At 43.1% G+C, this 12,867-nt stretch overlaps 1 protein-coding gene across 2 annotated transcripts; it reads left to right on the forward strand.

The window, feature by feature from the left end:
* Positions 1-384: 384 nt before the first annotated feature.
* On the forward strand, positions 385-11,588 carry exd2 (exonuclease 3'-5' domain containing 2). Of its 2 annotated transcripts, none has more exons than XM_049596780.1 (10): positions 385-467; positions 3,751-3,821; positions 3,909-4,360; positions 5,807-6,063; positions 6,179-6,305; positions 6,706-7,013; positions 7,230-7,336; positions 7,481-7,616; positions 8,220-8,588; positions 10,148-11,588. In XM_049596780.1, exons 3-10 carry the CDS (start codon positions 3,950-3,952, stop codon positions 10,362-10,364), a joined length of 1,932 nt encoding a protein of 643 aa, XP_049452737.1. In that variant the 5' UTR covers positions 385-467; positions 3,751-3,821; positions 3,909-3,949; the 3' UTR covers positions 10,365-11,588. The 2 variants fall into 2 exon arrangements, with proteins under 2 accessions (XP_049452737.1, XP_049452738.1); XM_049596781.1 differs by having other exon boundaries at positions 3,909-4,345.
* The last annotated feature ends 1,279 nt before the right edge of the window (positions 11,589-12,867 follow it).

Raw genomic sequence — 12,867 nt, forward strand, 5'->3', positions numbered from 1 at the left:
AATTTAGGAATAATTTGTCAAATAATACATGATAAAAATAACGGTTAGATGCAGCCAAAGTACAAGCACAAGCATAATATCAAGGAAGATAATGAACAGCAGGGTCCAGATGTAAATTTGAATAGACTGCTAACATTATTGACATTCTCTTTGCATTAAACGATGAATATAGACAAAGCATTTCGGGTGCATTTATATTAGACCAATTTTTGACAAACGAGATCATATAGACACTGCTTTAACTTTCCCAGTGGACCCAGTTGTCCCTTGTGTGGGTGCAGAGGTGAGTCTGTTGCATTGGTGTTCTCTGTTGTAATTCCTTCCCTCCAGCAGGGGGCGCTGGCTGCAGAGTCGCGTCCCGGTGCAGCAGCGTATAAATACAGCCCGGAAGACATGGATCAGTTTAGGAAAGAGAAGCAAGAATACATGTGTGTGAAACTAGCGTTGTGTTGGTTAGAAACGTAAAGGTAAGACTCAAACTTTATTAGTACACAGAAGCATAGCGCTGCTGTTTGGTAACTGCGTTTCCGGTTTGGCATCAGGACGCATAGCTGGACGAACAGGAGAGTTAACAAGCTAGCAAGTTAACCGGCTAGCCATAGTGGCTAAGCAGGCTAACGTTGGTTTAACTTTGCTTTAACGAGAAAAGCAAACCAGAATGATGTCAAAAACTAATGTTGGTCAGTCTTGCCTTATACTAATTTCCTTATGAGATGAAAAGGTAGTTGGTGTTGTTTTACGCTGTTGTTTGACAGCTAACGGTCAAAGGCTAGCAGAAGTTGCACTGCTAATGTTAGCTAGCTGTGTAACGTTCACTCGGTGTTGCACCGTTATATGAACTGGTTTAACTCGTATGAATTAACCCGACAACTTAGCCCTGCAGCAGCCAAGTCCTCGGTGTAACCAGCGCTGCTGTCATTGTTTTGCTTTTAGCTTAACGTGTATGGCGTTGGGGAAACTGATAATTAGCAAGACAGCTAACGAAGAAGCTAACGTGACACACCTTGACCTGTGACCAGGTGTTACATTGAATTCTGTGACCTAATTAGGAATGCGAGTTATGCCACTGAATACTTTTTTTATTCAATAATTCTTTAAAACAAACTTTACTTGCACACTTGCAAACACGGTGCCCTCAGATTGTTAAGATACAACTTGACAGCTGTAGTAAGCAGAGGTGGAAGAAGTGCTCACATCTTGTACTTCAGTGAAAGTGGCTATACCACAGTGAAGAAAGTAAAAGTCCTGCATTTACATTTCGGCTTGACTAAAAGTACCAAAAGTGAAAATAATGCACAATGGCCCATCTATGAATATTATATATTTATAGATCATAATATGACTACCATACTTTATCTTGTGGGTTGCTTGTAAATTTCTCCTCAGGGATCAATAAAACTATCATTTGTTGATTTATATTTTGTATTATTCTGAATCTGTAAAGTAACTAGTAACTAAAGTTGTGAAAAGTACAATTGTTGGCTTTGAAATGGGGATGCATGATATTGGATTTTTTGCAGATATCCCATATGCCGATATTCAACAGCTCATTTGGCTTATAACTGATACCGATATAGATATATTCCTCACCTAATTTTAGTGATCATCAAGTCTCTTCTGTAGTTTTTTTTTTTTAAGATATTTTTTGGCCATTTAATGGACAGGACAGGACAGGACAGGACAGGACAGGACAGAGACAGAGACAGAGACAGAGAGAGAGAGAGAGAATGACATGCAGGAAAGGGCCACAGGCTGGATTCAAACCTGGGCCGCTGCGGCAACAGCCTTGTACATGGGGCACCTGCTCTACCACTAAGCCACCGACGCCCCAAGTCTCTTCTGTAGTTGAATGAACATCATATTATACATGCATACTTTTATTGTGATGGCCCACCAGCAGATGGAGACATGACATACAATACTTTTCAATGTATGTAAAATTCATTCATTGTGCAAAATAAGAAAAAGCATGTTGGCTGATTCTGATAGTTCATTTTAAAGCAGATACTGGCCGTTACTATTATCGTGCATCCCTGGTATCATTATAATAATGTATTTGTTGATTTATGGTTTATTATTAATCTGAATCTGCAAAGTAACTAAAGTTATCAGAAGAAGTTGAGTAAAAAGTACAAGATTTAGCTCTTAAATGCATGGAAGTAGACGTGTGAAGTAGGAGAAAATGGAAATACTCTGTCAAGTACCAAGTACAGTACATGAGTAATGTACTTAGATACTTAACACCATTGGTAGTGTGTAGATCAATTTGTAGTCTCTGGGTTTACCTGTGCACAACACGAACACCTCACCTGTCAATTGTTTTGTTTGCTTGTTTTTGCGGGATGTGTATGTGGTTTTCTTTTCCTCATGTAATTAATCCTAGGGATGGCATGCATGATAAAGTCGGCACGTCATCAGTGTTGGTATACATATCTGTTTATATCATTTGGATATATCTATCGGTTATCAGTCAAACGAGTTGTTACACGTTGGCCGAATAATCCAATATTGTGTGTCCCTAATTAATCCTCTAATCTTACATAGTCTGACAGGTCACAGCTTTGGCTGCATAGAAATCAAAGTGATCAGAGCATATCTATAAATGTACTATGTTTCATAACAGCTATCAATATTAATTGTGCAATAAAAGTATGACCTAAAAATGCCTGCAGTGGCAATACAGCCGGAAGTCAAACACTGGTATGATTAAGGTGAAGGTCTCTGAGAGTATCCAGGCCTTCCATGATAACTCCTGGATGATGATGGATTGATAAGAAATGTTTTTCATTTATTAAACAATGTAGGATTTAAAGAAGCATTCTACCCCAATATTAACACATTTTGCAGTTGGGAAATATCAAACACAAGAAAAGCATTTATAGATCCTCAGAACATAGATAAAGCTTTAATGTTACTGCAGAGAGGACGAGGAAGTTTCTTCCATCGGCTGTTCAGGTCCTGATAATTTATTGTCATACTGATCCCATATATACGTATTATTGTGTCCTAGTGACAACATTTTATTTTAAAATCTCATTTATTTAATGATAGTTTTATCGCACATTACCATGTCTATTTGTTAGATTGATTTTCTATTTTATTTATCTATTTGTTGGATTAACAGGGTTAGGCAATATCTTTTTTTTTTTTCTTTTTTTTTTGTCATACCTTCCTGATGTTTTACTGAGATATACAGTACATAACGATATTCAGGTTTAAAAATAAAACAAAAAGCATAACAGCTGAGCTACTGGTGATAGAAGTCATTGCAGAATATATGTCACTGTCTAACCTACAATGCTGTGTTTTAAAAATGCAACAAGTTTTGTTGGATCTGATAACTTATGGCCCATAGAAGAATAAATAGATAGGAAATAAGCGCCCATCTTGCTGGAGGACAGGTACAGACACATCAGTGGGCGTTGAATAAAATCATGTGGCTTATTAACTGGTTTGTATTTGGAAGAAGTCATCTAAGATAATGTAGCAGCACTCCTGCCTGATCACCCAGCAGAGACTGACCTCTGGTGGTGCACCACAGCGCCTTAACACAGCATCTCTATCAGTTTAATAAAAAGAGCAGAATCTGTATTTTTAACAGTATTAAATCAGATCTTAAGGGTTTCTAAATACCCCAGTGGTACACCATAATACCTTGATACCACCCAAGCTAGGCATCTAAGAATTTCACTACGCTATGTATTGATTTGTTTGTTTATGAATGGAGGACCTGTGGTGTGTTTCTTCCAGAGAGATGCGGTGCCTGTCCAGGTCACAGAAACAGAGCCAGGTGTATATGGGATCCCACTGACACAGGAAAGGTAAAACATCACTCACCTTTTCAACAACAGACTGTTATGGTCATGCACACCTGACCACTGACCTGGGCTTGTGTGTTTTGGCTCTAGCTTTGCACTTGTCAGCCAGCTGAGGATCACTACACGTCACCATGTCTCATCGAGGACCTTTAACCGCTGTCATAACAACAGTGCTCGGGGCGACCTTAGGAGGGCTGCTCATATGGCGAGTTTACCGAACAAAGAGGAAGAGGCTGCCTTCCGTCCAGAAGGTGGCTGATCCTGTGAAGGCTCCGTGTCCTGTGAACAAGGATTTTACAGCTGTGGAGTGCCAATACACCAAACCGCCAAATGTGCAGGAGAAGGAGTTTAAGGCAGTGGAGTGTCAGACCACACAGCAGCCCCCGCCTGTACAGATCCCGTCTTATGAACAGCTGCTGGGAGTGAAACCAGTGATGGTGAGCTCTGAGGAGGAGTGGCAGCAGCTGTGGCCCCTGATGGAAAAGGAGCTGTCAGTGTTCCCTGTGCTGGGGCTCGACTGTGAATGGGTAAAGATAAAAGGCGTAAGAAATACCTTTTGCATGTTTTTAAATACAAAGAGGAAAAATCCACCCTGAATAACTTATTGTTGTTTGATATTCTTTGCTTATTTGTGTAGGTAATTGGCCTCATATAGATGATACAAGATCATACAGACACTCTCAGCTAGGGAAGAATCAGCTCTGACAGAGTAGATATAGTCTAGATTTTGGATGTTGGTTGGTTGGACAAAACAAACAATTTGAAGTAGAGCTAAAGTGAATAGTCAATAAGGGATTAGGCAGATGTTGGAGAATTAACAGAGAGGGCGTTCCTATTGGCTGTTCTTCAAATGCAGATGTGCATGCATGTCCCTTCAGTGAAAGCCTGATTCAGTGGCGGAAAACCCTGCAGAAAAAGATGCTATTCCAGCATTGACAACAACTGCCTACACTGCAAAGCACCCCCAACAAAGGAAGACGGGCATATCAAAAAGAGTCTAAAAGACAATCTGAGAATAAACAAAATAAAACATGTTAGTATTGCAAAGTGCTTTAGAGATGGAGGGAAAACGTGCTAATAGTTTAGCCCTCTGCCAACCAGAGCCAAAGGGTCACAGCTGTGGCTTCAGGTTCACGATTATGTAGCTAACGTTAGCAAGAGCCTTGGGTCACTGTGTATCCTCCGCCTCACACCCCGCTGCTACAGACCACCTTGCTGGGAGGACAGCAGGCAGCAGCTCTGGAGACAGTGGCCGCAGTGAGCCCAAACCCCAACGCCAGGGGACCGGACAGCCCGGACTCCTGCTGCATCAGCAAACTTTCTGTTGCTGCAGTTACACAGGTTAGACATGGCACTCCGTTGGCCAAAGTCGTCTCTGTAGCTACTACCCGCTCTCTTCCCCATGGGGCAGTCTATGGCAGTGGGGAGCAAGGCAGCAGGTCTGTGATGAGGTTAGCTAGCTAATTCTTGTTTTATTTGTGGTCTGATGAACAGAGAGCGAGAAAGAGAACGGGGCAAGGAGGGGCTGAGCGAATGCGCTGCAAGCATCTCTCCAGTGAAATAAAGTGAAATGAATTGATGTGTAGGAAACATGGGTGACTCTTTAAAGCGCTTGCTTGTGCTCGTGGTCGTCTGGTGGAAGGTGTTTTCAAATTCTGCTGGGGATTTCTGCTTACCCTAACTTTACACTAATGTTAATAGTCCTACAGGGGAAATAAAAAAAAATCAATTAAAGTGGGAGTCATCCCAGTGCCTCCAGTGACAGCTACCCTAAAAAAACAGAAAACCATACACTCAAAAAGTAAAGTTGCACTGCCTGCTGCAAAAATCAAATTATAATCAACTCCTGAAATGCATTTAAGATCCAATTTGTAGAGCGGTACTAGTGTGAGATTCTCAAAAGGGTGGACTTTTCCTTTAAACACCCTCCTCCAACAGTCTCATGGTTGTGTCTGACCTGGCTGCTGCTTTGCTGCTTCCTGTTGCAGGTGTCTGTGAAGGGCCGAACCTCTGCGGTGTCCCTGCTGCAGATGGCCACATATTCAGGTCTGTGTGTCCTGGTGAGGCTGCTGGCATTTCGCAGCGGCCAGCAGCCGTTCCCTCTCAGCTTAATGGAAGTCCTCCGAGACCCACATGTTCTGAAAGTCGGCGTCGGCTGCTACGAAGACGGAAAGCGTCTGACGCGCGACTACGGTCTGTCTCTGACGTGTACAGTTGACCTGCGCTATCTTGCCTTAAGACAAAGGTACAGTTTGGTTGTTGCTGATTGATGGGCTCTTAAAAACAAGAAGACTTTGTCCTTTTGTTCATTTCATCGTTGTCACATTGATGATCCTCTTAAATTCTGTCTCCATTTTCAGGCAGGCTACAGTGAATAACGGCCTCAGTCTGAAGTCTCTGGCAGAAGATCTGTTGAATGTGTCTCTAGATAAATCCCTGGAGCTGCGCTGCAGTGACTGGGAGGCAGATCAACTGACGCTGCAGCAGGTGGTGATTCATTTTGTTATAGCGAGCCTCACATATTTTTATATCTCTTATTTTTCACATCTGCTTCAGCGAATAAATCAGCACTTTAAGATATAGTCGTATATATAGAGTCGTCAAGCTGTTTTAGATGCCCCTGATTCTACAGGACTGACAGCTGCAGTATATCTAAGCCTTGGATAGACATGATACTCTCGCTGTGTGACGAAATATTTTCTTTCATAAAAAGTCAAAGGTTACCAGCTTGTGTACTTAATTGCCAAGTGAAGTTGAAATAATTACATATTTGATAACCCTAGAGGATCATGTCATTATCTGAGAGTCCCACATTTCTAGCAGCGACACACACCTTAGTGGTGCTCCTGTGTTCCTCTAAATTTTTATTCTCATCTCTTTGCTTTAGATGACTTATGCTGCCAGAGATGCCCAAGTCTCCATCGCTCTCTTCCTTCATCTCCTCGGCCTCCACTCTGAAGCCAGTCCCGAATCTCCCAGTGGGAGCTCCTACTCTGAGTTGGCCTCCCGCTGCCAGGGTCTGGTGGACGTGCCCTTCAGGGGCCGAGGAGACGGAGAAGACAGAACTCCTGACGGAGAGAGGAGGCGGAGGACGCGGAAAACGCCCACTTATGAAAGCCCGGAGTCTGGAGATCAGCAAGTCCCAGACCCTCGAAAGAACAAGAGGAAACCGCTGGGTGTGGGTTACTCTGCCAGGTGAGGAACGACCACACGCTATCAGAGCTAAAGACAGTTAGCAGCAACAGCTACAAATTATCATCTTAAATTTACTGTTGTCTGTAAGAAGTTATGGCCCTGCAGATGGGCACAAAGGGGGCTGCAGAATAATGATTTCAGAGACCAGCTGAAGATAAAGTTTAGATTGCAGAGACTGAATACTTTTGGTACACAACCCCTCTCTGTGTGTTACAGGAAGTCTCCTCTCTATGATAACTGCTTCCTCCATGCTCCAGATGGCCAGCCTCTGTGTACCTGCGACAAGAAGAAAGCCAAATGGTACCTAGATAAAGGAATAGGAGGTACACTGGATAACTCCAATGTGTGAACATTAAAGTCAACTTTTTCCATTTCTGAAATATCTCTCAAGTTGACAGGATGTTACTCTCTTTTCTGCGTTAATACCTCTGAAGATATAACTTACAATATCTCTGTTTCTGACGCAGTGCTCCAGAGTGAAGAGCCTTTTGTAGTGAGGCTGCTGTTTGAGCCGTCAGGACGTCCCGACTCCCAACAGGACTATTATCTCACTGCAAAGGAGAATCTCTGCGTCGTCTGCGGGAAAGCTGATTCCTACATCAGGTGTGACACGTTTTACTTGCAAACACTTTCAGTATGGTGCCTTTGGAACCAACAGTACCCTTCAGACATGGTACCTAGACCTTAGTGTTTCCACTGCAAACAGACCTCTATGGGCGGGGTTGTTGTCACTCACTGCTCCGTCCAGCAAAAAGTGTATGTCACATAAAAACTAAAGTGTTGGTCAAAGTTGTCACATGAAATATTTAAGGTGTGTTGATGGATTCATGTCGTCAGCTCATGCATTGAGTAACATTACAAGTTAAAACGTTCCACCTTAAAAGTTGCCGGCAGTCGGCCCAGTGAATAAAGTTATACTAATAAAACTCTCCACAGTATGAACAGTGGTTACATGAGCCTCAAAACCAGACACAACTCAGCCCTGAGCAGAGTGACCGTCCTCTACTGACCAATCAGACTGCAGTGTTCACAGCTCCACCTTTTTAGTGCCAGATCTGTGTGCTGGGTACCCCAACAGAGGGGGGACCAAACATGGGGACTCTTTAAATGTTATACTAAGACTGATGTTTTCCAAAGGTGACTATTTAATTATGATCTTAATTGCATGACAGATCTGATTAACTCATATTTGCCTTCGTCCCGCAGGAAAAACATCGTGCCACATGAGTACAGACGGCATTTCCCCACCGAGATGAAGGACCACAACTCCCACGACATCCTGCTTCTCTGCACCAGCTGCCACGCCGCCTCAAACGTGCACGACAGCTTCCTGAAGCAGCATCTGGCTGAAGAGTTCTCTGCCCCTCAGGGCTGCGAGGAGGGAGTTCGCCTGCTGGAGGACTCGGACCGGCGGCGAGTGCGCTCGGCGGCTCGGGCTCTGCTCACCGCCAGGGAGGAACTGCCGGAGCAGCGGCGAGAGGAGCTGCAGGCTTTGATCAAGAGCTTCCTCGACATGAACGAGGAGCAGGAGCTGACGGAGGAGGTGGTGCAGCAGGCCGGCAGTTTGGAGACGAGGTGAGCTTTGACTTGTGTGATTTTAAGATTTACACTGAAACAAATAATAACATCAATATTTTCATTTATCTGTTACATGAGTTTTAAACAAATATTTTCTAACCTGAACCAGACTAACTAAACACTTAAGAAACTTTAGAGATTAAACTGGGAATAAAATCTTGTTTGTCTTAACTTAACTCTGTAAATGGGTGTGGGACAAAACTGAAATAGTCTCAAGCTCCGTTTCTTGTATTAATAGTCACAAGAAAATGAGCTACAAGTGACCGCATGGCACACAAAAGTCCTCAGTTCTAATATTCTTCATACAGTTACATTGAGGACGTTCTCTGAAGAATATTTGATTTAGCTTGAATTATGTTTTGTCATGAGGGATATGAACAGATAACAGCAGAGGGTTAGTCGCCCTTCACTTCAGACAAATAATTAAACTGGTAATAAACACAGTTCAAACATCCGTGAGGAAACAAAATGAATTGCTTGTGGCAATAAAAGCTCCACGATCATTTACTTTATGGGGCTGATTATTAACATACTGTGGTTTATTTTTCCTGGCTATTGATACAGAGAAGTATCGCATTCATTCATTCATACTGGTGCAGTGGGTAGCATTGTAGCCTCACAGCAAGAGCGTTCCTGGTTTGAACCCTGGGGTGCAGAGTTTGCATGTTCTCCCTGTGTCAGCGTGGGTGTCCTCCAGGTGCTCCAGCTTCCTCCCACAGTCCAAAGACATGCAGGTTAATTGGTGACTCTAAATTGTCCGTAGGTGTGAATGTGAGTGTGAATGGTTGTCTGTCTCTATGTGTCAGCCCTGTGATAGTCTGGTGACCTGTCCAGGGTGAACCCTGCCTCTCAGCTGGGATAGGCTCCAGCCCCCCCCACAGCCCATAACTGGATAAGCCATTACAGAAAATGAATGATTAGCTGTAAAATGTGAGTTTGCTCTGGCTGGCAGGCGGTGCTTCGTTTAGGCTCCGCTGTTGTAAACATGGTGACCGGGTCACAAACTTTTTCATTTTACACTAAAATATGCTTCTGAAAACACTTGATTCATATTTGATGAGTGCTGCCTAGTTTGACAGCACCTCACAAACAGTGACTGACATAATTGACAGCTGCTTTTGAGACTCCTCGACTCTGATTGTTTGTTTTTGGTGGGCCGTGGTAGAATCCATCAAATGCCAACAGAAGCAGTAGGAAGGCAAGGAACTTTTTTTTTTTTTTTTTTTTTTTAAGACCGCCTGTCTCGTACGTCTTTCAGAATACAGTGAATATGACAGTTGTTTTCATAAGTTACCAGCTGTAGCTTTAACTGTGGTTATTAAAGAGATGACCAACATTCTAAACCACCTCCAAATATATCTTTAAACATGTCTGTACCACATTTTTTGTTGCATGTTGTCTGACATATATGCCCACATAAATATGTCTAAGCTAAAGCTGGATGTCAATATCAGCCAAGCTCTTATTGTCATCTGTGGCGTTGCATGCAGCCTTTAAAAAGCCCTCTCAGACAGTGAGTGTGCTCCGCCCTCTGACTGCTCCTCTCTCCTCTGAAGGATCTTCAACGAGGCGTACGTGCCTCACGGTCTGAAGGTGGTGCGAGCCAGCGCCGAGCAGGGCCTGCGGGGCCTGATGGACCTGGAGCGCCGCTGGAGGCAGCACTTCCTCACCACCATGCAGCCTCGCCACCTCCCTCCTCTCTGGTCCGTCGACCACAACCACAGCAAGTTCCTCCGCAAATACGGAGAGGACCTGCCCATCAAACTCAACTGACCTTCGTGGACCACGAGCAGCTACCAAACCAGAACAGGAAACTGAATCTTCTCATCTGCCGGTTAACATGCCGGGTGGATTTGAAACTTTCCACAGCCACTCAATTTCACACGCCAAATCGCTTTTTTGTAGTGAGCGGATGACTGAACGCATCTACTAGCCGGGACCGAAATGTTACCAGCATGTTCATGTTTCCACGACGAGATTGTGAGTGAACCCACTCGATCTGCGATGGACATTTGACGACGTTCTCTGGTGACGCGTACCTGAGCGCCAGTGAGACGCTGCTAGGTTTCCACCTGCAACTTAAACAGAGACTCCACGAGTGGAACGAAAATCCAGCACTGAATCTGAAACACGAACATCATGTGATTGCATATGGACACTTTTTTAATCATGGAAAATGTATCATTATTTATGGAAAAAGTTAAAACTATTGAAATTTATAAACTGATTTTTAGAAGAAGCTGCAGCCTGCTCTTAATTCCCCCTAAATTTAGTTACCACCCTGCCCCCCCCCCCCCCCCTGCAGGTTCGCAGCTATCAGTCTGGGAATAAATGCTTTGCAGAGAGAGGTCCATTTTAACATGACCTTTAATTATTCGGCGCTCCACCCTGCTTTTGTTTCAGTCTGTTGTCTGTTTTAAGTCAATAGATGAAAGTTTCTGAGAAGCATCTTGAAATCGGACTTCATCTTTGCTCCTTTAAAGACGAGTTTGGCCTTGAGGTGCCTGAATGTGCTCCATCTCAGTTTTCTGCAGGGGGAGACGAATGCTAAACGCAGTGAAGTTGGCTCATTTAGTTGATCATTTAAACGCCTGATGTTTACGTCCTGCTGCCGATGCTCCTGATGGTTGGGACACCCTCCTGGCTCGTGTTTTAATGTGCCTCTTAATCCCCACACCTGACCGGAGCCTCGTCGCAGTGTCAGGACGCGACCTCGTCTCAGTTTACAGCGACGTCTTTACACAGAATCCAAACTGCACAGTGAAGAAAAGGTGCCAACTCTAATGTGATTTAGAAAATTACCTTAAAACTAAACCCCCCCACCCCCCACCCCCGCCCTTCTTTTGCGAGGCAGATTAATTATTGCGAGCGTGATGGATTTATTTACAATACAGCTGCTTTGTCTTTATTCATATTTTCCTGGATGTAAGCCCTGAAGCTGTTTTTGTTTTCCTGAATTGTGAATGATTCAAAAAAATAAAGTCTTGTTTGTATTAATCTTCTGTGACTTGTTTTGGTGAGCACACATCTTCACAGTTAAAAACACACGACCACGTTCACTGTTTGTTTGTTTTTTTATTTCTTACAAAATCACAGTTTAATAAATAGTCTGTAAAAATGAGTACAAAAGCGGTTTTCTTAACATTTCATATATGAATCACTCGTGACTTTCAGGTCAAAGGAGTCTTTAGTTGGATTTTTTTTGTCAGGAATGACATTTTCTTTTTTTTACAATCTAGTTTTGCTGAATTAAGGCCTCTTGATTTTGGCATCAGAACAATCTGTCAGTCAAATGTTTTGTATCTGAATTAGTGTAGAGTTATGAGCTCCCCTGGTTTCACAGTTCAGTCATAAAATAAATAAATTAAAAAATACACATTTACAAATAAATACCAAAATGGCTCAACATGCAGATGTCATCCCTTTGTCCTAAGATGCTGACGAAACTAAACACATTTCTAATGGTCAGTGTTTGACACTGCAGACATGATGCAACAGTAACAATGGCACATGAGGCTGCTTCATCGAAGGGGATTCCATCAACGGGAGAAATTATTCTTCCTTCATCTCCTTCAGTCCTTTGAAAGTATGAAAGAGGATAAATGCGGGCAAACGATGGGAAATGATTCCTGAAAAATAAACATTTTGGTGGAATTCCCCTTTTAAGAAGTTCAGGTGACAAGGAGTGCAATCCTGTGTTGTGAAAGACACTCTGACATCTTTACTGCATTACAGTGAAACCTCTGAGGGCGGACACACACCTGAAGATTAAAGTCGGTTAAAGGAATAGACAGTTTGGGAAACATGCTAACTCACACTGGTGTTAGTTACTAAGACTGCTAGAGCTCTCATGTCCGTTTGTCCCGCATGAAGCTAACGGTACTGCCAGTGGTTAGCTGGTTAGCTTAGCATAGAGACAGGAGGCAGCCAGAACACCACTGTTGACAGGTAACAAAATCCCGCTGCCATTTAACTCATTTACAAGTTACGTCCCATTTATTTAATCCAGACTGTGTAAAAGAAGTGGACATGGCAACCATGACATCACCCATTGGTTCGTAAGCTACCGTTTTGAAGCTATCACTCAATTGAATGGCGTTAGTAGCCACATATGAGTCAGAAGGATCCTGCTACAGCTACTAGTAGGCTCATAATGCCATTATCAGCCCATTAAATGGCCGTGTTTATTGTCAGGCAGCATCTAGTTGTCAAGGTAATGTTGATGGAAGCAATGTATGGTAGTTAACGACGAGATAAATAACTTGTGCCATAAATT

This window comes from Epinephelus fuscoguttatus, linkage group LG14, assembly GCF_011397635.1.
Source record: "Epinephelus fuscoguttatus linkage group LG14, E.fuscoguttatus.final_Chr_v1".
NCBI lineage: Eukaryota > Metazoa > Chordata > Actinopteri > Perciformes > Serranidae > Epinephelus > Epinephelus fuscoguttatus.

Bases quoted from the DNA above. Each gene is read 5' to 3' on its own strand.
- exd2 (XM_049596780.1), top strand. From the start codon at position 3,950: ATGTCTCATCGAGGACCTTTAACCGCTGTCATAACAACAGTGCTCGGG. The intron at 7,014-7,229 runs GTGAGGAACGAC...TGTGTGTTACAG, and splicing joins GGTGTGGGTTACTCTGCCAG to GAAGTCTCCTCTCTATGATA. The intron at 7,617-8,219 runs GTGTGACACGTT...TTCGTCCCGCAG, and splicing joins AAAGCTGATTCCTACATCAG to GAAAAACATCGTGCCACATG.